Raw genomic sequence first — 24999 nt, 5'->3', positions numbered from 1 at the left:
CATTCAACCAACAAATAGGCTCATGGTCTCTAAAAACTGACATCAGCTTTCTATTAGTGCTCGCCGCCAATGCAAATGGAAGTAAATAAGATTTGTCACCATTTCTCTGAACCCACAGTGTATTCCTGGAGCTGCCGGGGCCTGGAGATGTATTGAATGTCTTCAGTACTGTGCAAGGCTATTTAAAAAGGAGAAATAGTGACACAATAACACACAACAAATAATGGAATTTAATGAGGGTCGGTTTTGACCGTCACAGTTGAACATGTGAGAAAATTAATTCATCACAAAAAAAAAAAAAAGTATCGTTCAGAAGATCACGAGTCTAAAAATATTTACACAAAACTAGTTTTCTATGGCATAACCACAACTTCGTACATTTATTAATCATTGTGCATTTATCAAAAAATGCATTATGGTCTTTTAAAATGTCTGACGTTGTCGGACAATGTTTTGTTCTTTTTATTCCAACCTAATCAGAGGTGGATTTGTCCTCGCAGTTTTGCCCTCTCACAAGTGATTGCTTGAAAATGGCCAATATATTAAAACGTGAAACTCTTGCCTCATTAAATTTGCCATTTCTATCGTGGTCTGCCTCTCGTTTTCTATTGTTTCTTTGAGGCACCCACTGAGATTGAGAGTGCACTAACCACCTCTATACTCAAGATTATTCATCCACATCAATATGTCTCGAGTAAAAACGCTTGTAAACACCTGGGTAATAACGCACAGACAGTCGACGGGCTATTTCTTTGAAGCCACTAATCAATTTGTCTGTGGCTGTACACACTGCCCATGCATCACACTTCTGCCTCCCGTGATTCAACGGCATCAGCCCCTTACTCGGCCTTGAACCGCGGGTTCTACTTGAAACGCACACTTCAAAAAAGGAAAAGAAAGAGGGATTGTTTCAGAATCGGCAACATAATTGTGTCTTTGTTGACATAAATTCTGTTTAATGAAGTGCTGCATAAAAGCAAAGCATTAAAAAGACAAATATGAGCAATAATATCAAACACAATCTCCACAACACCCATTCTTAAAATTAAGTACTTCACAGGTTCATTAGGGCATCTGGATTTGGCAGTCAGATATAAATGATGAAGGACTGGTCTTTGTGTTCACTTTTGGCTCAAGAAATGGGAGGGTTGGGGTCGGGGGGTGGGGTGAGGGGGGGTATGGGCTCTGTCACACAAACACAATGCTCAAAGAGTTCAAAGTTTACAAAACATCAAAATTCCTCCTGCGATATTGTCATGCAATATACATGTTGACACGACTGAGACAACACTGTCGAGTTTTTTTTTCTCCAAGAGTTCTCACGTCCAGGCTGGCAGTGAATGGGGTTAGGCCCACATGGGATTCAGGATTTCACACAGTCTTGACTGTTGCTTTGCGGTGAAGGGAACCCTTCCGCCTTGCATCAGGGGAGCAGAGGAGGACGCCGGAATCCACGATTAGAAGAGGTTTTTGACAGTTCGGTTTTCAGTTGTCTATGATCGAACATCCTAACCTAGGTGTTACATCACATTTCACTAAATAAACGCGACTCAAGCAAAAAGCATTAAGTGGACCCATTTTTGTGACTCATCTGTTAAAACTATTGTACAATTAAAGCCACGGTTAAATTTCATTATAAGTATAGCATATACAGTGTTTTAACACTGATCAAACTTGACAACCCGGTATGAAATGCTACAGACTGCAATGCGCAGGACAAATCTAGCATTTCTACATCTACCACATTGTCAACACACAGGCTATTGACATAATGTGCTTGGTGCAGTTGCCTGGCAACACAAGCAGCACAGTTTTGAGATATTCAGAGCAACAAAACAAAAGAGAAAAAGAAAAGAAAAATCTTACAAAGCTATGCAAAGTTGTATAAAACAATAAATAGAAAATCTTTCAAAATAAAACAAAAGTCAAGCAAATGTCCTCAGTCTTTTCTTACAGTGTGCAGATAGGTTTCTTGTGATTTATCATACGTCTACACATTGGTTATCTTCAGTGTGGCTTCTCAAAAAGTAATTTTTCTTTAACTAGTATGCATCAGATACCTTTTAAAGACAGGACGGAGTGGTGATATTAGGAAATAACTGTGCAATAATTTAGTGTCAAACAGTGTAATTTACCCAGGACAACTCAACTGATTCAACATGTGTAAAAACAGGCCTTTTTGCCAACGAGGGCTATGAATCCACAGCAACAGGTAAGAAGACATATTTACAATCTGCCTCCAGACCAATCGGCGCCGTCACTCGCTCCACTTTAAAACTTCACACATCAGCTGCAGAGGACAGCAGTGAAATAAGGACTTGGCACTGAAAAAATAACAAAAAAAAAACAACTTGTGATAATAGTACATATATCTTCAATAGCAGAGCTGTTCATTCCTCCATCACTTCAACCTGCCCCCCTGTTCAGTTTTCAGGGAGGAGGAGGATAGTGGAGGCGAGGGGGAGGGCGGGGGGGGGGGGGTCAGTCTCACCAAGGCCAGAGTGTCTGGCAGTGTTTAAGTGGCACACCAGGACCTGTTTCTGTCTGCCAAGGCAAATTCATTGTGAAGGCAGGTGGGCCAACACACATACACACATCCCCACTTAGGACACAGACTTGTGTGTCCGAGCCTTTGTCTCCGTGCAGCCTGGCAACCAAGTCAGCAGCTACAAAGTCAGTGGGCACAGAGCATCACTATGGAAACCAACATAGTGGGCAAGGCTGTGGCTGCTCTTGGATCAGTGCAGAGACTTTTTTTTTTTCCTTCCTTTTTCTGGCATCCACTTAGCGCCAAAGTTCATTATAGAGTTTCTTCTCTTACATGTTCTTCCCAGATTGGCCATTGATTTCAGGTGCAGTTTGTTTTTTTTTTTTTGTTTTTTTTTTAACCTCTTTTGAAAAATAGACAAATATTTAGATTAATAAAAATCAAAATGCAGGTGTGAGAATAAGTTTCACAGAAATGAGAGAGGCTCACAAAACTCTCCTAAACCTTCAATTTTCAAATCGAGCAGATCTCCCGTGTCAACATGGCACACTCGCTCTCGTCCACACAAGTGTTCACGCACACACATTTGTTAACATAAAACACACAGCCACCAGGGGTAGGAAATCGTTTTGACTGATTGACTAACTCAACACAGCAGTGAATGACAATAAGGTCTGAGGGTGGAGTCCAGATCTGCTCCCTGGCATTGTACTGGCTGAATCCGAGACGTAGGTGACGCAGGAGGGGGAGGCCCTCCTCTCGCTTAGTCAACCGAGCCGGGATGCAGGCTCAGCGCTGGCGGGTCGAGGCAGGTCGGGGAGTAGCTGAGGTGCGGTTCTTTAATCCACAGGAGGGGGGCGCCGTTCTTGCCTTCTTGGCTTTTGCTGTTGCTGCGGCTCTTGTAGCGCACCAGCAGCACGGCGATGAGGAGGATGCCGAAGATGGGGAAGGGGTAGAAGAAGACGAAGTAGAAGAGGGAGTCGTTGGAGCACACCACTGACTGGAGAGTGGACACTGTGGACGGAGAATGAACACGTCATAGTTGCTCACAGATCTAAAGCAGCTTTTTTTCCCTTCAAACCGGGAAAATTATAACCGCAGCCTAAAATGGACATTTAAAATGGAGCTGCTGTCTAATTTTTTTAAATAATTTTTTTTATGTCTCTTCAAGCTGAAAATGCTCTTCGGCTATATGCTGACATAACGAATCCATTTCACCTCATAAAATCTCCGCACTGCTTTGGCATTTTTAATGATGACGCTTTAATATTAAACATTGAGCCGCCATCTCTGGATGACATTTTTTTACCATGCTTGTCAAATTATTATTATATACACCATAACTAGGAAGGGTAAATCATAAATTTCTCTGTCAAGCTAAAATGGTGTGTAAAATCCATTATTGGAACATTTACACAAATCAACCATAACGTACTTGAAGTGAATAGCACTGATTATCTCTTTACAGTGGAACCTCTTATGGATGGGATATATAAAGGAGCAAGTACACACACTCTCCTCGAATCAAAGGCTTTAAAAGGGATCAAATGCACAAGCATATGGATTTGACGGAGTTTGGCAAAGACCAAATTGACACGTCGAAATGACCGGGTCAGCTCATTTGTAAAAGTAGGTTTTTGAGGTGTGGGTGGTCAGTATCCATGAAGCAAACTGACAATACTACCATACGCAGCTAAGGCTCTTGACAGGTCAGGGCTTCTTTGGAAATGAACTGTGCATTCAGCAGGTGGTCATAATGTTGTGGCTGTGCATTTTCTCAATTACGCTGAAACTGAAAAACAGGTCAGGAATGAACAAGACGAGAAAACACAACAGGGGGTTGGAAAAACCAAATTGGGAGCTTATAAATGGATGATGCCAAAACCGTTGCTGGTTTTAAATTGATTGTGTTTTTATTTCCTCGCAGTCTGTATAATCAAAGAAACTACAAGGATTTAGTTGATTAAATCCTTACCTCGCTGCAGTACGCTGACAAAAATAAACCCGGAGTTGTTGGTCGCCAGGCGGTACCATGCATTGCGGGGGCTGAGAAGCCACTCCTCAACCTGGCAGTAATATCGGCCCGCATCTGTCGGCCGGGCACCTTGAACGGTGAGGCTGTACTGGTCTGACGCCATCCTCTCAAACTGCAAGCGGGAATCTGGCCCCGCTTCTTCCCTGGGGATGCAGTTTCCGTTTCCGAAAACGGCATCGTGACCGATGGAGAAGACACACTCCCCCTGCTTGTCATCATCTCCTGGCTGGTCGTCGTTGCCCTCGTCTTCAGAGCGCTTCACGTACCAGGACACGGAGAAGCGGGAGTCTCTGGAGGACTGCGAGGGAATGCTGCAGCCCAGCCTGATCGAACCGGACTCTTCTATCGTTACATTCGACTCCACTTCCTCCACCTGCAGTCGAACTTCTACAGAGGTCCAGTGGAAAAAAAAGGAAGATTATTAGCAAGTATCTCTCAAATCTGTGCAACAAAAGAAAAGGCTTAGTATTCACTTTAAATTAATCTTGATTAGTCAAGAATGTCTAATCATTTCAGCTTTAACTCTAATACAGCATGATTAAATCAGTCATTGGCAATTAATCTGATTAACATTTCTTATTCTTTGATCATAATCTAACACACTTGTTCATAAATAATGAAAACAAGCAGTTTTAAGACATCAGCTAGAGGTTTGGGAAAATTGAAGTTGAGACACGACAGCATTTTTTTTTTTAAACATTATCCACAAAATGATTGAGATAATAATCAAGACATGATTATTTAATCAAAAATAAATCCAAGTTGCAGCCCTGATTTGAGTTGATGATTATAAATTAAGGCCAAAATATATTTCAATTGACAAAAAAAACAACCTCAGCAACGTCTGCATGGATATTGATTGTGCCCCAGTGAAGGATTTTGCAATTGGAACACCAAACTTCTTAAATGTGCAAACAAAGAGGGGTGGCTCTAACTCCCACAGTGCAGCGTGTGGCTACCACCACTTTTTTTTTGGGGGGGGGGGGGGGGGCTGAGTTTCCCAGCAGGGTTGGATCCTCCCCGAGGCTAGTGTGTCTGTCTGTGTGGGTATGCTACAACCCTTCAGGGGTGGTACTGTGACCCAGTTCCACTGCAGCGAAACACAAGTGGCAGTAAAGACTTGGCTTGCTTGGGCTCGTCTCAGATACAGTTTGGAATGGTCTGCTTGTTAAAGCAGAATAAGAAGCAGAATGCATGGCAGGAGAACGGCGGAAAAAAAAAAAGAAAAAACCCAACAAGTTCTGGCACATATCTCTCCCCATCTTTCCACTCCACAGGCACTTTTCTGGAAGATTTCCTGAATTAATGTTTTATCGCCTTAATGAATATCCATGTAGCTTGTACTGTATAATAAATTCATCTCATGGAGATGTTTACATGCAAATTAAAAAAATACAGTATGGTAATGCATAATATACTATACCATTCTTGTTTTGCTAATGCACTACAACTACTGTGTTAATGCTTTCAGTCAAAGAAAGGAGGATACAAAAGCATTAAAGGAATTAATGCATTTCCAAAGAAAAGCTGAATACAAAGTGCACCTATTCCCAGATCTCTTTGTGTCGGTACACCAGCTACATTAATTGTGACACCAATGGCAACTTCGAACAGTATTGCTATAAAAGTGTTTTCTTTGCCCTGCAGGCGTTAGACCAGATGTTTTGATCCTCACATTCTAGTTGGACTGAGGCCATAGAAGCGATTTCACTCTGAATTGTAAACAGGACACCTGACTGCTAACCGAGATAACTGCGGAAAAAAAAAAGTCACCTTCAAGTGGATGGACCGTTTATTTGTGTTTGGTGGCACATTGTTTTTTTGTACAAGAAAGGAAAATGTATTTTTCAATCAAGGAGAGAAAAGTAAAGATGTGTGGGTTTACATAAGCGCTGCCTGGAGCCCAGATATACAGTGAGGGTGGCAGTAGGTGCGTCATGGCTGTAGGGGTACATTTCTCTGTAAAGGACAAGAGGATTAGATCCTCCGTCAGCTGGCATGTCTTCAGTCCATTTTCTTTTTCCAACCGAGCGCTGCCTAGAGGCCTGTGTCAGGTCACTAGTGTGAGACGGCCTTGAGTGGTTGAGGACAGTGTGTGGTAGTGGGACACACAGTGGGGGCAAAGCAATTTGGAGGAAGAATTGGGTTAGCAATGTTCCACTTGTCAAAAGCATGACAACATACAGGGGGGGGGCAAAAGCACTTGTTTCTACGAGGAGGAATTAAATACAAATTTAAAAACGAACAGCGTTCTTGACTGCTCGCTCACCTGGCTGTTTGACCAGGACCTGCGTGAACCCCGAAGACTCCCGGGAAAGTCGATACCAGGCTCCGTCTGGGTCACTGAGCCACTCCTCCACCAGACAGTAGTACGTCCCGGAGTCACCGCTTTCCGCCCGGTTCAGTGTCAGCACGTAGAGGCGGGGCGACAGCCTCTCGGCCTGCACGCGCCGCCTCAGGCGCTCCTCGTCCGCGTAGGCGCCGTACTCGAAGGCCCCCGAGCGCTCGATCCTCAGAAGGAGCTCGTCAGCTTCTGAACCCGTTGCGCGTCTCACGTACCACAGCACGGCATGCTGGGAGTCCGGGCTGGTCTGAGAGGTGATGGAGCAGTTGATCCTGACGCGGCTGTCCTCCAGGTATACCCGCGACTGGTTGTTCTTTTGCACTTTCAGCTTACTCTCTGCAAGAAGTTGAGGGAGAAGGGCGTTTGGGAAAGAAGAAGAAAGAGTCGACAAGTCATTCTTCAAGGTGTAGGAAAATGTGAAAACTAGTGACAGGGTACACAATGCATCTTCTGTTTTGTGACAGACGACCTGTAGCTGGGTTTATTTCTGGTGGCAGCAGGGCAGGAAAAGATAGTGGCGCGTGGGTGGGTATGGCGGTTGACAAAGAAAGAAAAAGAAAGAAGAGGAGAAGAGGCAGGAGGAGGAAATGTCAAGCCAATCAAAGCAGAGGGGATGGGATGTCTGTTTGTATCAAGGTAGAAAGGTAAGAGGAGATGCAGAACAGGGGAACGGAGTCGGGTGCATGTGAAAAGGGTGAATTGTAAAAGAAGGCCTATGGATATTATTAGCCAAGATATAAGACAAAAGCAGGCCAGGGGGTCTTGTCAGCCTGCCAGAGAGGAAACGAACAGGGAATGCAGTTATAAAGTCAAGTAAAAGAGGAAGAGCGCAGATAGGAGGGGAAGGAGACGGCAGAGAGGTGTGACTGAGATGTCAGGAGGGAGCTGATGCTGCCCTGAGTGCTGTGACAGGATTGGTTACAGTGACATCGGTTGTGGGATAGGATTAGCTGCAGGTACATCAGGTGTGACCGCCACCAGAGCCCTACTGTCAAATGCTTGGGGGACGGATTAGTTTGGCACAAAGCATGTAGAAAACACACACAGATTCTTGACACACGATGTATGAAAATACGAGGAGAGAAGAAGAAGAAGAAAAAAAGAACTGTACAATTTTCTAAAGCGAAGCACTTAAGAGTGAAACATTTCTTCTGATGTAACACCTACATTAATTTGCATTTGACATAACATGACATAAAGAAAAAAGAAGGTATTCAGACGAAAATGAGCTTATAACATAACAATTCTAATCACAGGCTTTTTTCATTCACACCCAAAATGCTGCTCAGCTTAAATCAAGTCACACAAGTCTGCACACAAGCATTTGTAAAGTAGATATTCTCATTATGTTAGAGGCAGGCAGACCCCGTGTACACCGATGTTATCGTCAGCGATAACCATCTTTAAGTCAGTCTGATTGGTGGGACTGATGTTCTTGTTGGCAGACAGCAAAGAGTTTTCAGGCTGAGTCTGATTTGGGGAAACAGAGTCACTGACTTGATCTCGGCTGCAGACATGCACCGTCAGGATATGACATCTCTCTACTTCTACCCTGCGAATAGACATAGTTAGTGAAGTTGTTCTTTTTGAACAAGACTGGTATATACCAGACTTCTCCAAGCAACAAGAGTCATTTGTAAGGAAGAATTTGAAAGGGCAGAAAACAAGCCAAAACACGACGCAATGTTAAAGAACGGTGAACATAAAGCATTATATTTTGGCATTATTAGTCGCATCCATAAGCATAAAGTTTTATAAAAAAAAACAAGCTTCCGTTTGGAGAGTCATTCTTAAAACAGCATACTTCTAATCACTCATGCAGTTTGAATCACATCCGAGTATTAAACCTACTTTTTGGGCATCGGTTTCGATGCATCTGTTCCACTCGATATTAAAAATTGTCAAGTACCTAAAGCTGGCACCCCATGTTGGCTCATAATCATACTGTGGTTCACTTATTCTTATAATCAGGCCGTCTCTGATTAAAATCTTTTTCAATTTGGAGATGGATTTACTTTGAGACAGAAATGACACTGTATGCTGGCTGTTTGCATATTTACCATCTCGTCAAATACTAAAAGATTTTGCATAAAAAGGTTTTCCTCTTCAAAGAGATATGTCGGGAAAATCCTGTATATAATCCCAGCACAGGTATATAAAACATCCCCAGGAATGTACAGCTCAATGTTAATAATTTCATTTGTTGATAAGTTGTTATATTGCATTTCAATTCTGCTTTTTTTTTCTGGATTGGCTACAATTATACTTCTAAAAAGGCTGGGCAGCTCTGTGAGATGTGAAATAAACAGATTAACAGATTTCATAAACTCAAATTCATATTCCAATCAAAAACAGGCATACGGGATTTTCAAAAGAATAAAAATGTGTAGTGAGGATGTGTTTGGAAGACTATTTCTTTGTTCTACTGATACTTCCTGGCATTAAATGTTAAACGGAGAAAAAAAGCCTCTTTATTTCCACTTTAAATGGTGCAAAAGAAAATACATTTGTGGGATGAGCAGCCATGGGGAAAAGAAAAACTAAATATTGTCTGCCAATTAAATCAGCTCTCCTATGCTGTTGCTATTCACTCCCGTTTCGAGCTCCGGTGCCTTCGGGTGCCGACAACCAGGCATCTGGTATGTTCAATGCCGAGAGATATTGAGATGGAGTCAAGCAGTCTGAGCCAACTTCGATTCACCAAGTGGAGTTTATCTGAGACTACTGTCAGAATTTGACATTAAATGATGGAAATGACCAGCCAGCTGTCCTAATCTCAACCCTATCCAATGCTTGTGGGATCAGCTCCGTGTTGCATGTGCGAGAGTGACCGACATAACCACACTGACTGTCCAGCTGAGACATGAGAATGAGATACAATCCCACCTTGGGAAATCCCAAGTGACCACCTGGAGGAGGAAGTACCAGGCTGTGGAGGCTGTAATACTACTACTACTCATAATAATAATAATGTATTTTCAAATGAAAATTGGAGGAATATTGACTTATAAGACACTCATTATCTACAGACCGTGTCAATCTTTTTTGACTCTGGGTTGCTTAATATCGGAAACCACATAAAACTCTTGAATTTCCCCTCAGTCCGTCTTCGGAGTTAAACAACCCTCTGCATCTCCAATTTCATGCAAAGTCGTAGCTCACGATAGGATTTGCTATGACTGACTGACTGATTGACTGCCTGGGGTCAAAGCCATCTGTTTAAAAACCCTCAACCTTATCCACAGATTGACAGCCGTGCCTAAATGATCGCCGTTTGGGATTCTCAATATTTGCAATGTGCATGTTTTTTTGTTGCTTCACAAAACGCACGGCTAAAGGCGTAGCCAGGCCACTTTATTGTGCATGGGCATTTAGCACAAACATCTCTAATTAGTCATCATCATTACCTCTGTGCCCACTAGACTTTGTAAGAATGTTCCCATATGGAATTACCACAGAGCCCTGTGGATCTTGGCAGATCTTTTTCTTCTTTTTTTGTGGGAGAATTACCTCCTAACTTCCTGAAGTGGAACCATGCAAGATTGGATTGGCATGAGACAAAGCAATTCTCCACCATTTCCATTTGAAGTTTGAATCAGAAGCCAGAATCAAGAAAAAAAAAAAAAAAAAAACTAACTGGGGGCTGAAATCATGTTGCCATACGTCAGCGTTGATAAGAAGGTCCATCAAATATAGAGTAGTATAATTATTTTAAAACGCAGCATTGTAAGCCATTACACACTATTATTATATCAGAAATTCACTCAACTCGAAGAACAAATAAAACATTACTAATGTGCAAAAGAAAGCGGTGGAGAAATACAGTATTTTTTTTTTTTTACATTTCAAAACAACTTTAAAGTCTCAACTCCCTGCAGAATCCTCTTGCTGTGAAAGCGACTTCACAGACCAGCCTGTCACATCCTCTGACACGTGTCCATTCCCAGAGAGGGAGAGATTTCTTCTCTCAGCTACAGTATGGCCATCTGACAACTTGCAATTGCTGACGCAAGCAGGAGACAGGCAGGCCGAAAAAAAAAAATATAAAGAAAATCAATATGATGTACAGAGTGTATGTGGTGTTTTTTTTCTTCATTTTTTTTATGTGCAAAGAATGACCAAAAAAATATTCTGTGTTGTGTGAATAAAATAAGTATAAGGCACCAGTTCAATCACAAGTTTTTAACGAAGCCGCTCTTCACATATGTGCATTCCCTTAACGGCGAGAGCAGCTCTGTGTTCTTGTGTGTCAGCAAGGCTGTCAATACCTATTTTAAGTGTTATCACATATTCTTTGCTACTGTGTTTTTAATAAGCCTCCAGGGCTCATCCGCAAACTGAGACAAATCCATAACTGGAAACACTTGTTCTCACTGCTCTGCATTAGTTCGCGTGCCAGTCAAGGTGTCAGTGGTGTGGAAATGAAACCTTGAGCCACTTTACATGCAACGGCCTTCAGCTTCCAACTCATTAAGAAAAAAAAAAACAACAAAAAAACTTCGTTGATAATTTAAGCTTGAGCATAACCATACAGAGCCTCTCATCTTTTTTCCCAATGTGGTTTCCAGGGCAACACTGTCTCCATGATAAACATGCTGCGGCTCTGATACTTTTTTCCTTTTAAAGAGCGTCACTGATCTTATAGTCCAGAGGGGAAAGACAAAATTCACCGAACAAGGTCAGAATGTTATGTTTACTTCGACAAATAATATTAAACGGCATGCAAATCAAAAAAGTGAATTCTTGCTCTTCAAAATGCACAAGACACATTTTACTGGATGAAATGATGATGTAATGAGATACCTGTCACAGCTCCAATGGAAGCACCTGTGTTTCAGCCATTTATTGGTCATGTAGCACCATTACAGGACGTGTAAACACACAAATCCACACAGTGGAGTCACTAATTGGCTCATTGAACTCACGTCTCACCCCTCTTCCATGTGTGCCTAATTTGTCCGCTTTAATAGCTACAGGACACTGCATAGTTGAGACAAAGCTGCCTTTTTTTCCTTTTCTTCATCGGTGGAGGTAAGGTACACGCAGGCGAAAAACAGCAGCCCACTCTTGATACAATAGAAAGACAGCAGTGTGCACCCCAAACCCCAAAAGCAGCACCGTTGTACAATCATTGTTCATGAAGCAGAGCAGATAAAAACAAGTTTGCGTCCAGGGGGAGGAGAAGTGTAGAGCTACAGATACTTGGATACCACTGTGGCAAATCGTGCGCACACACACACAGATACGCACTTGCACACCGTGTGCTCGTAACAGAATTTTAGGATAACTTCAAAGGACCTACAAAACTGCCTGGCCCGAGTGTTCAGAGAGCAGACTACAGCTGGAGATGGTAAATCAAAGAGTGTTATCCTTTATTCTTTTGTCTAGAGAGGAAATCCAATTCATTTTCCATTTCTGTTTTGTGCTGCAGCTCCAGGTGAAGTCTTTTAATACAGGACAGGCTCCAGGGTTGAAGCGTCTGACTCAAACCTCTCCATTTCTGTCGCTTTATCACAGCCTCTTTTAAACCAATCAATAAATCTTTCCCCCCTCCTGTGTTACCACCATCTAAGTCCCCCCTGTCTAATCATCTGATGTTTCCCTGAATATTCAGCAGATCAACCTGTGGGCTCATGACTATTCATGAGGCCTAAATGAAGCACAAACACCAGAGGTGCTGATGGGGTCTCAGGTCTCCGGCTGACATTTTGCATCTTTTTAAGTACAATCTATTGGGTCAGGAAAGCAATGCAGACATGCTGTGGATAGATTTAACCTAAACACCAGACACAGGGAAAAAAATAGGAAAAGATCTTCTCTAAGAAGGCAGGATGAGAGGAAAAACAGGGGACTTAAGGGAAATATAATCAAACTATTCACTACAAGAGCGAGAGTCAGTGTGCAGAGGGAGGGAGAGAGCCGGGGAAAGATGAGAGAGATGTAAAAGACAGAAAGTGAGAACATGCTCCTGGGGGGATTTTCAGAAAGCAGCAGGCAGTCTCTCCAGCTGTACTCCAGAGGACTTATAGTCTTAATGGCTGCCTGCTCCGCCTTTAGCATTAGCGTTAGCTCAGCCATAGGCTTATCCACAGCCAGGACACCAAGCATGTCAGGACTGAGGGCTTTAGACACGCCCTGATCCCCTACAGGACAGCTCTGTTCACCACACTGATATACTTCACATACAAACAGCAGCACATCCCAACCTTCCTGGACCTCCATCACACGGGGTGGAGATGAGAGCGGGCCGTCTGTTCCAAGCAATGACGGATGGGGTTCCCCCGACTGAAAAGTGGCGCCTCTGCTGAACTGGGAGCCTAATTTCTATGCTAATGACTGTGATGTATCTATGATCCCATTGTGTCACAGGGATATTACTACCTCTCATCCCTGCTCTGCAACTCCCCCCACAATATCATTAAGACTGGGCTAATTATGGGGATCTGTGCACATAATGGCAGGCTTGAACACGCCCGTACAGAGACCACACACACACACACACACGCACTCACCTACTCCCAGATAATTTCTGTTTTTTAACATTAGTACAAATTCAATGAGATAAGTGTACACACCGCGTTCTATGAAGGGGTGACTGTTGCAAGGCTGGGAAACGTATGCAGATGAGGTGGGAGATACAGGAGGTCAGGGCAGGGGAACTCCTGGGGATGAATGACCCAAAAGAAGCTTGCACGAAGGGAAAAGCATAAAGGCATACTAGATTGAGCTGTGTGTCTGTAGTGCGCGTGCGTGTGTGTGTGTGTGTGCGCGCGTGCATGAGAGGAAGAGAAAGTGGGCCCGCCAATAAGAATAAAACACATTATGCCCATTAAACCAGAGAGAACAGTGGTCATTCAGTTAGTGCAGGCTGGAGAGTGTGCATATTCAGGAGGCAGCACTGCTGAGCCCTTCCTGCTTGCTCCTACTATTAGCCGCTGATTTACATGGGGAGCAGCAGCACTGTATCTAGCTCTGAGTTATGACTTCAATTACAGCAGCAGCAGGACACACAAGTGCTTGTGTGCACACATGGATGCACACACACACACACACACACACACACACACACACACACACACACACACACACACACACACACACACACACAGGTGCTTAGGATAGATGGAGGGACACAACACAGAGAATCTCATTGTGTCTGCAGATTGGGCCGAATAAGGAAATGAGCCCAAGATGGGATTGGTTTTGACAGAAAAATGTGTGTGAGAGAGAGTCTCGGGTTTTGCTCTTGCTCGGAGGAAGACATGGAGGAAAGAGTTTGACCTTGAGTGTCTGGAGCAGACGTGATTAATCAAAAACCTTTTATGAAATTATTTTCTGTTTCACTGCATCCCTCAAAGTCTCTTTATTTATCACACATTGTGAGAGATCAACTACAAGTGCTCTCTGATTATTTGCATACACAATATATATTAAAAAAATAAATAAAAAATTCTGCACAGAAAGGGCAGCCATGTACACAACTCCTGCGGCCTCATACATGCAATTACGCCTCAGGTGAGCTCATGGCAAACCCTGAACTACATCCAGTGCAACAAAAAGGGGGCGCAGAAAAGATTTACAACTGTGTCACAAGAAATACCACAGTGATAAATCCACTATTGTGCGCAAACATGCACCGCTGCCATATTCCTATTCTTCGGGAAACACCGACAACGGTGAAGAAGCTACTTGAAGAAAAATGTAAACATAATGGAGAGAATTACGAGGAGGGAAGGAGGGAATTATAAAATATTGAAAAATCACAGGAGTGAGGAAGGAGCTGGGGGCGTGCGTGTAGGGAAACATGCAGCTAAGTGGGAGTGAAGGGGAAAGAAGACATTAGAGACTTATGAGGAGAGTGAGAGCAAAATATGAAAAAAAAAAAAGTGAGAGCACCAGCGAGAAAAAGGACACGAGGGTGATAGGCCGGGACTTAATGAAGATGGACAGTGCCTACCCATGCCCTGATAAGAAGGAATCTCCAATCACTGCAGCAATGCCAACACCATCAATAAAGGCTGGCTGGCAACACGTTCAGTGGCATGAAAGGAGAGTGCATGCAGCATCTGTTAGTGTCAGCCCGAATTAAATGCGAAGACACCCTCAACTATCCAAAACAGAGACAATGACGGAGCAGACAACGCTGGACAGGACAGTGGGAGGAATAAATCTTCTAACTCAAAGCACAACTACAGAAGAGCTGAAAAGAGAGAGACAATGATACAAATAATAGGTAAAAAGATCATTTCCCGTATCGTGATGTTTGATCATGTGAAGGAAAGGTAGCCAAGGAAGCGTAGGTGTGTGAGGTGGAATGAGGAGAACTCTAAGTGGGCCACCCCCCCACCCTTCCCCGCCTTCCTTACCATCATCATTCTAACTCAGCCAATAACCAGACGACCCTAATATCCCACTTTGTTTGCCAGACACATGCATACCCACACACACACACACACATACTTAAATTATGAGAAAAAAAAATGTATTGATCTCCCTAAATCATCATTAATCTAAACTCCGGTTCCATTAGGGAAGATTCAGCATAATTAGTTTTCCATGTTTTCAGTGTGCGTTCGGTATGAGTTATGAGCAGATGATATTGGATCGTGTTGGAGAAACAGAGGCTTCCCTGGTGATCTGCCATGCATAACATGCATTTGCTATGATTGCATTTCAGAAAGAGACAAAAAGAAAACTCAATCAGGTGCAATCTAATACTGCAGCTACTGTATGTGGAACTTTACACTGCATGCGCACGCGAGTTCTGTGTGTTTGTGGCCATCTTTTGCTGTGAGCGATAATATTGAATCATGTTCCATCAAAGCATAATTACACTTTTGCTCTGAGAGGTAACCCCCACCCCCAGTGTTTATACACGTACTGCTTGTTTGTGTAGGATGATGTTATTTGCGCTCCTGTGTGTGCAATGGTCTTTTGCATGTAACCTATGGTGGATAATCTCAGCCTAACTATGCCGCAGGGCTGCCCTCACGATAAACATACAAATCTTGCATGTGCATGTGAACAGATACAGTGGTGAACTCCTCTGATATGACCCCTGGGATTTGGACACAGGCAGCATGCTGCTAATAGGATCTGAAACAGGAAGTAGGCCTGGTCTGGGCCACAGGCATAGTAGTTTGATGAAACATTATGTTGACCGGCTGACTGCTTCTGAGAGGGCTCGGTCCAGCTTTTATCTACATCCAACATTTCTCTTCTGCTGATCTGAGATGCATGGATGTGGGATCAAGGACGCTTTTTCTGATGGTGATTTTCAGTCCCTCCTTTTGATGTAGTCGCACAATAATTTAATGAGAAGCGTCACTCCACATCTCCACATTTGCAATTCTTATGTAAGGCACACACATGCGTCCTTTTTCTGAATACGAGACGCTGGTGAAATGGACCATCAGAGAGCTGAGAGAAGCAGTTTGGCTGTTGTGTGTCTGGGTATCAGGGGTGAGGAAGGCTTCTGTATACATGCAAAGTAAGCATATGAAATCTCTCACAAGCAGAACACAAGGGCCACGACAGGGGCATTCGTGCAATAAGTTTGATATACACACACACACAAGTATGCATGTGCGCACATAATGCTGTTGAGGCAGCTCATGCATATTGATCAGGTAAATCTGGAAACATGATTTAAAGTCTCTCAATTATGTATCTGGTCATATGCTGTGTTTGCTCACATCTCATTACACACATTCCCCTTTATTCCATCGCTTTGACAGAGAAGTTGGAAATGCCAGCCACTCATATTGCCAGGAGTGGGTAACATTCGGGAGAAAATAGTGAAGCAAAAGCAGAAGGGGAGTAGAGGCGTGAGGCAGAGAAAGACGTCCTACATTCTGACAAATGAATCATCAGTCTAAATGAAGGTCTGACTATACAACCAAAAAAAGGAAAGCGAAAACACACAGGAGGCAGAGGAGATGAACACAGTATGACCAGGACAGAGCCGGGCCTCAGCAGCCAATGAGATAAAGGAATTACTCACTCGTCCTCCCTTGTGAGATACTGCCCTACACACAGAATGATTGCGCCGTTACGGTTACTGATTGGATTTCAGTCGGCAACTGATCACATCGTCACGGTAACTGATGGCATTACCAAGGTAGCTGATCACTTTGTCATGGAGACACTGACACTGTTGGAAAAAGACCTGGAGGAGGTCTCAGTTTGTCACAAAACATCTGTGTGCGTGTGCGTGTGCGTGTGTGTGGGTGTGTGTGTGTGTGTGCACGTGCGCTCAGACTTTTCTAGTTAAAGATAAACAAAGTAAACTGCACATTGGGGTAGGATTATTGGACACTCAGGATGATAAGTCGATTTTCAAATAACTTGTGAAGAGGCCAGGAATGGTGTCTGTGTGTGTTCTGCGTGAGTGGTTAAGGTCACAACAGAGCCAGTCAAGCAAATAAAGCCCTGCATCAGCTTGGTATGCGTCTGCAGGTCTGTGTACATCTGCTCGCATTTGTGTGCATCTGAATCAATAGCATGGAATGACCGACTATCTATACTGTACATGTGACTGTGTTTTTACTGACTCACTTTTAACACCTTATTGATCATCGTGGTCTGCCTTCAGGCTCAAAGCAGCATCTTGTTTATCCTCAGCTGAGTATGGAAGAGGGGAGGACTGCGGGCACTCATTGCTCATGATCACAAATATAACACGGCGGGCCTACATTTGGCATTTCAGAAGATGTTACACATTTGTTGATGTTATTCCAACAAATGGAAAACCTACTTGCCATGCCACCCGTGCAGCTCACTCACATTTCTTCTGCTAAATCAAACAAACCTATGGTTCATTGGTTGTGCAAATGTAAAAAATGCTTCACTGAACTGCTTTAGTTTTTTTTTTGTTTTTTTTTTAGTATACAGCTCAGGCACATTCACCTGAAAAAATGAAGCATCATATTGTGGAGGCTCACTAGATTTGACTAAATTAGGCCAATGTGTGTTTGTGCCTATATGTTATTTTGTTTGTGCTCCTCCACTAATTGGGCTGTTCTGAATGGGTTTTTCCGTGTGTGCACGAAGCACAGAGGGCCAATGAGGGAGGCGCAGACAGTTTAATGCCTCCGCTGAGGAAAAAGGTTCAAGGACGGTTCGCTCACTCTCTTTATCACACTTTCTCACTCTCCGCGTCTTCCATGCTTTGCCTCCAACTCTTCCACCCCTTTCACTGAGCTTTCTCTTCCTGGGGGATGTTTAGCAAACCATGCACTGCGCTCCATTAGGAGACTCCACCCTGGCCTGCACACCGACAAACACACATCCAAACACACTCCAATTAGAGGCTAAACCAAAGACTAAGTGCAATTAGAGCCGGCAGAAATCCTCTAAGCTCTGGTGAATTTGCGCGATGTGCACGTGTGTGTGTGTGTGTGTGTGTGTGTGTGTGTGTGTGTGTGTGTGTGTGTGTGTGTGTGTGTGTGTGTGTGTGTGTGTGTGTGTGTGTGTGTGTGTGTGTGTGTGTGTGTGTGTGTGTGTGTGTGTCTTATTCTGTGTTGATCCCCATTTGTGTGCTGGTGTGTGTCTAGTCCAATTAGGTGTGTGGCCACCTGGCAAGCAGTCATGCAATTTTACCTGGCTGTAGAACACTGATGCCAAGCAGGTTAGAAGTGCGGTTGGCCACTCTGCTCCAGCTGTTGTCGTAGTTCTTCCTCCAAAGTACCGCAGTGCACTGGTATTTGCCCTCCTCCCGACGCCCAGCCCGGGTCACCGACAGCCGGAAGTTCGTGTTGGAGTGGGAGCGGTCCACCGTGGTGCGTGTACCCAACCCCAGCAGCTGCTCCCCCCACTGCAGCGTTCCTTCACGGGTGAAAGTCACGAGGTCTTTGAACTCTCCCTGGTCCTCGTCGTCAACTTCTGCGCCGGTCGGCATGAATCGCCAGGTGACCGATGTGGGGACACGAGGATTATGACGAGGCTTGACCAAACACAGGAGGTCAAAGGAATCTCCAAAGGAAATCGACGGTGTCCGTGAAGAGGCCGACACCATGAAGGAGGATTCTGGTTTGTGGGATAAAAAAAGAAAAAGGACGTTAGGATAACACATTGCAAATCTGTCTTTTTTTTAATCTTATTCAGAATGAACATTTTCCAGCTTATAGCATTGCATATTTTAACAATTTTGGTCTACTTAAGACTTTTCTTTCAGTGTTTAAAGCTCAGAAAATGTTGTGGGGGTTCAGACTGTTCCCCTGGAAATTACTTGCTTCTTTTTTTTTTTTTAATCAAGGCAACTAAGAGAAACAAAGCCCACTGCTGGAACAAATAAAAAACATTTATTTGAAGCGTAACAACCTACACTGTAGGTCAAGCAGTTTCTCAATTTCCACTAGTATTTTTCTGCATCAATACGGCCTTACCGTCAAATGACAGATGTGTATATGCAAGTTTGTGCGCTTGACTGTAGGAGTGCACTTCGAAATTAATGATGATGCAACAAAGAAAACCCTGGGGAGAGATTTCCTCTAAGCGCCGATGTTCGATCTGCGCCGAGCTCCTTGCCAAGTCTAAACTATCCTCATTAAGCTAAAAACATTTGCCCAACTCCATATATTATTGCCAAGATACACCTACACTGGGAAGCAAGGGAGATGAGAGATGAAGCTAAAGAAAGAAAGAAAGAGACGCTGGATAAAGAAAAAAGCCTAATCTCCATTGCCCTCTAAGAACCCGGTCCTGGTGTTCCTATTTTTGGTCATTTCAATAAAAGATTGAACTTGAGTATTAGAAAGAATAATAAACAGGGGGAAAAAAGAAAGAGGGTGGAACGAATAGGAATGAAGATATCCTGGTTAAGGCTGATTTCTGCCTGATGGGATAATTCATTGTTCTTGAAACTTTGCACATTCTCCATTATGTTTGTATCAAAACTCCTGTCACCACCCCCACCCCCCACCCCCGGTCCTCTGACAGCCATCATCCCCGGTGTCCTTCAGGGTGAGTAATCAATGGCTTTCAGTCCAGACTTGGCTATGCTAGGCCTTCTGCCTGGGGCCATAATTCTCCAACAGACAATAACTCTCCCCTCTCACTCTATCTCCCATCTCCCGGCACCCCTCTACCATCCATCCATCCATTTCCCTCACAGTCTGTCTGCCTCTGTGACAGAAAGAGAGGATTTCATGCCGATTCATTGCTCCATTGTGCCGTTTTTTGTGTGTGTGAATAAACTGCTTGTTTCATTCACCGTTAAGCTGATTGTGCGAAAGATTCTGTCTGAGCATGTACTATGCATTGGCGTGTGTGGCATTGGCTTCTCACTCATATATTTATCACTCACATGCCATAAGTGCCCCTTAAACCAATCAGCTGGAAAGAAGAGTCTCTACTGAGCAGCTTTGTCTTCGCCGCCGCAACAAACGCACCAAATTCCCAGAGGATGCCCCTCTCCCATTCCCTCCGGGTATTGTCAGCAAGCAGACATGAGTCCATAAAGGAAGAGGCTGTGACTAAATTAAGGTACAGTGGCCATATATAATGTGCTGTACTACAGTCTAGAGACTGGTTCATTCAGAGGACAGGTCAATGTGAAATGCTCAATTTGAAGCTCAGAAAAGAAAGCGGAGCACACGTTTACTCCTTCCCTTTTCAAATTTTTGTTTCTAAGATACAAGAACTAAGGGTGCAACGCAAGAACCACGGAAAAGTTGAAAGTTGGAACAACAATGAGTTCTATATTTGCTTGACAGGTTTAGGTCCAATGAAATGGTAGTTGGAAGCTAAAGTGAGAAAAACGAGAGCCAAAACAAATCCGAGACGAAGTGAAACGCGCACATTGACCGTCACACTAGAGTGCACATTTAGAAAATCCTCTGATCAACAACCACAGAGGAAGAGAAGAAGCGATGTCAAAGAGTGTTACTGAAGAAAGATGAGCAGCTTTGGACTTCTTTTCCCTGTTTTGCATAATATGTCCCTTGTTCCTCAAACTAATGTTTCTGTTGTTGCCCGAACTTAACAAATGGCCACTTAAAAACTGACATCTCTTCTCTGCAGCACTGCGCTACTGCAGGGAGCTAATCCGTTAGTTGTGTGTGTGTGTATGTGTGTGTGTGTGTTGCGCCCAGGCCTGGCCTGGCCTGCCAGCTCCTCACGGCTGCGCTCCAGTGACTTCCTCAGTATGTATCGAGGATGTTCAGCTTAACTCAGCAATGACAAGAGGAGACCCACGGACTGTGAAACACATTGCCGCTGTATTTCCATTCTAATAATTCTGACCAATCCATGTGGGTGTGCACGAGTCTATGATGGGGGTCATGGAAGCACTGCTGTTGACGTGACGCAGGTGATGTTTTACCTCCATTGTCAGTGACTAGGCCCGTTTACACAAGCATAGGGCGGACTTGTCTGGAATACGGGGAGGCAATTCAAGTCCACATGCAGTTAATTAACTAATATTTAAAACTATGTTTTCAGCTTTGGTAGTGGCTTGGGTTAAGTTAAGGTGAGAGAGAGAGAAAGAAAGTTCTGGCTTGGAACGTAGTAGTTATGCCAGAATATGAATGTAAGTTGATGTGAAAGTGCCCCGAAGAGATTAAAACAAAGCTGCGTGTGTGTGTGTATGTGCGTGAGTGTGTGCGTGTGATGATAGCTCCTTCCCCTGAGCACCACATGAATAAACCATGATACATTTTATTGTGTTGAACGACATGTTTTCCCTGTGCCATTCATTTCTCTTTAGAAAATCACAAAACACATGGCTGTTTTTGATACGGCGGGCATGTGTGCCAACACGCAGTGCTCTCCTGAACGTTGACACACCTCACCCACTTCAACACGTCAGAGAGATTGTGATGAGGCTACTTCGGGATGAAATGGCTCACCGACAGTCTTGACAGAAACCGTCTTGGCGGCGGACTTCTCTCCGATCTCCTCCCAGGTCAGCTCTGGTTCGGTGCCGGTCTGGATCCACTCGGTGACGACGCAGCGGTACTCGCCTTCATCTCCAGGCACGGCGTTGTACAGCGACAGCGAGAATGTGTCACCCTGCACCTTCTCGGCGCGGATCTCGCCGTAAGTGGAGCGTTCTCTGTAGGCGGGGCGGTGCCACATGGTGCCGTCTCGGTCCACAGAGGCCACGTCCTGGGTGGGTTGACCCTTCTGCTTGTCTGTCCACTGCCAGACCACCGACAGCGGGCCTGTAGTGGATTGGACTGAGCAGCTCAACTGGATCACGTCGCCCTCGAGGACCTCTGAGGAGTTGCTGGACAGCGACACGGTGATGTTGCTCTCTGGGTCGGAAGAGAAAACATAGACAAGCAGACGATGTTAAAGACAATAACATGAATCAAGGTTTTTAAAGGAAGTTAACGAACCTTCAGGTTTGCACACTTTAAAAATTTATTGCGTTAAAAATAATAATAATAAAAAAAAGGTTTCATGAGAAAATGTGTTTTTAGACATTTTCAGCCAATTTTCCAAAAGAAAAAAAAAAAAAGTCTTATTGCTGCAATAAAAGGAGGCAATATTAGCCAGGTGAACATGCCTGTAGTTATGCCAAAAGATTTTAATGAGTGAAATGATTCACTTGAGCACTCAGTTTGATTGCAGTTTAGAAAGTTCCAAGACCACTCACATCCATCTTTTATTCAACATTGGTTTCAGTCCAGCCACTATCATAAATGCCTTGTTGATTGAGTGCTGCTGAGATAGTTATCAGTGGGTTCTTCTTGTTCACCCTCCTGACCAAGGAGCCCTATTTGTGTCTGGCTGATTGTGCCCAGCCAGTCGGGCTGATTAAACACTTCTTCTATTGCAGAATCACTGATTCCACCGTGTTCTGGGAACCAGCAAACTTTTGAAACTGAATTCGGAAGTTTACAAAAATATGTATTTATTTATAAAATATTTACTACTTCTCAAGGCTTTAAAAACATGTCTTTAACGCCACTGCTTGGTTCTTATCCTGAAATGAACTCTGGCACACTGAACACTCGCATGCACACAAGCTTTCCCAAACTACATCCAATAAGGCTGGTAGACGGAAGCTCTCCACGTCTCAAGGTTAATTTAAGCAAAGACGATACGCTTGTCTTGATTGTGATAGAAAAAAAAAAGCTCTGAAGAACTGTTTTTTTTTTGGGGCCTCAGACAATGTGATGTACCTCCAGGAGAGGTACAGGAGAGATGGATTTGTTTATTGATAAAAAAAAACAGAACTTAATGAAAATGGGGGGGGGGGGGGGGGGGGGGGACGGGGGGGGGGACTACAGTTGTCTCTGATGACCACAAAACCTGAAACTTAAACTTAAGCTGAATTATAACTATAAATTACCTGTAGGTTGGTGTGTGTGTGTGTGTGTGTGTGTGTGTGCACACTCTGGGATTGACTGGCGACCTATCCAACGTTAACCCTGGCTTTGCCAAGAGTCAGACAGGATTGACTCCAGCGTCTTACGACCATGATGTGCGATGAAGCGGCACAGACGAGGAACGGAAGGAATAAAAAGACACACACATCAGTCACGCTGCATCTTGTGACATAATGCTGACGATGGCTCAACCATTTGGTGGTCATTTATTCATGATAAAATACGGCACGGCGGAGCTATCCAATATAAGAGTCTGAATATCAACCGCGCCTATGGAATATATGGCACGGCACACTTGGGAAAGTGGGAAAAGTTCCACAAAAATCTTCACTTCTCACACTGAATTCCTCACAACAAGAATTACTCTTGCTGCGTCAAAACAATCAGAGAGTAGAGGAGGCCAGGGGCAGTCAAAACCACTGAGCCTTTTTCCCGAGAGCATAGCTCAGTCCTGTCGAGGTACTGAGCGAGTGTGTTTGGATGTTTGTGGGTGTGTGTGCGCGAGAGCGAGAGAGCGAGAGAGCGAGAGCGAGAGAGAGAGAGAGAGAGCGAGCGAGAGAGAATAGGATAGTGCAGTTTTGTTACTGGCCTTGGGCACATCGGAGTGACAGCCAGAGAGGAGACACTGGTAAGTTTGTGTGTGTGGGTTGAAATTCTCTCTCTCTCTCTCTCTCTCTCTTTTTTTTTAAACCATGTGAAGCTTGTTCACCAAATACACATACACACAGGAAAGAGGGTTCAGATCATAGGGCTCAGTGGCACTTCAGAAAAAAAAATGGATGAAAGTATTTACTGACTCTTCTGCTTTGTTCTCCCACTTTATCTGGTCTCACATCACTTTAATCATCCATCAAACATCACCGAGCTCTGTTTGACCCATAAGCTCTCTTCCTCCTGTGGGGTGACTGTTGCCGTCTCTTGAGGGGAAGGCTTACTCCATTTTTTTTTTCTACCCCCAGGCCAAGCTCTACTGCTTCCCTCTCTTTCCTCTGTGGCCCTTCTAATAAGCACGAACCCTCTGTGAATATGGAATAAACTCGCTCCTTATTTCTATAACACTCAAACGAACAAAGAGAAAACCTTTCATCCTTTTTTTCTTTTCATTGTCTTTAAGTGTTTTTTTTCCCTCTTTCTTACAGCCAAGAACATATTGTATTACAATACTTTTCCACACTCTGAGGCATTAAGAGAGGATTGCTCGACTGTTGCTGATGTAGATACATCTGCTGTCCTTTCAAACACCCTGTATTATTTTCCCCTCAACTTTACATCGAGTTTCTTTTTTCTTTGTGTTTTTTTTTTATAATTATTTTTAGACTGCAGACAAGTGAAGAAATAGTAGTTTTTGAAGCTTGCTTTTTCGACTTTGCACTTGTCCTTTCTATGTATATGACAGAGATTCAGCTTGGCAAGAGGGCACACCTCCATTTCTCATTGCAAATGTGAACGCATCCATCAGTACTCATTTGTCAGAAATGGTTATCCCGTTTTTTGTTTTTTTTTAATCCTTGCCATTTCGTGATGCCCTTCTCTGACTCATCAACTTTAACCTGCGTCACAGCCTATTTCTACCTCTCACATAAATATGCCAATTAAACAGTGTGTCTTCAAAGTGTGGGTGAGAAAGCAAGCATTGGAAAACAGTTTGTGCACAAAACACATGCTGCCTGCACACCGCGACTGTGTTCCATGGACATTCCCTCCCAATAACCATGGTTATTATCTTGTGTAAACCCTATAAACATCCTTTATACAGCATTAATGTCTTTTGTTGCAGAAACAATACCTCCCGTAC

The 24999-nt window shown here is 43.7% G+C and overlaps 1 protein-coding gene across 2 annotated transcripts in view; it reads right to left on the bottom strand.

The window, feature by feature from the left end:
* Positions 1-214: 214 nt before the first annotated feature.
* Positions 215-24999, bottom strand: part of igsf3 (immunoglobulin superfamily, member 3) — a 73459-nt gene continuing 48674 nt past the window's right edge. For both annotated transcript variants that reach the window (XM_080498441.1, XM_080498442.1), the window contains 5 exons: positions 21717-22124; positions 18469-18894; positions 6793-7203; positions 4464-4910; positions 215-3502 (listed from right to left, as the gene is read on the bottom strand). In XM_080498441.1, the coding sequence (XP_080354567.1) occupies positions 3252-3502; positions 4464-4910; positions 6793-7203; positions 18469-18894; positions 21717-22124 (1943 nt within the window). In that variant the 3' untranslated portion in view covers positions 215-3251. The remainder of the gene's footprint in view (positions 3503-4463; positions 4911-6792; positions 7204-18468; positions 18895-21716; positions 22125-24999) is intronic.

This window comes from Blennius ocellaris (genome assembly GCF_963422515.1).
Source record: "Blennius ocellaris genome assembly, chromosome: 6".
Taxonomy (NCBI): domain Eukaryota; kingdom Metazoa; phylum Chordata; class Actinopteri; order Blenniiformes; family Blenniidae; genus Blennius; species Blennius ocellaris.
The sequence above is the reverse complement of the archived record's forward strand: the minus strand, read 5'-3'. Positions and strand labels throughout refer to the sequence as shown.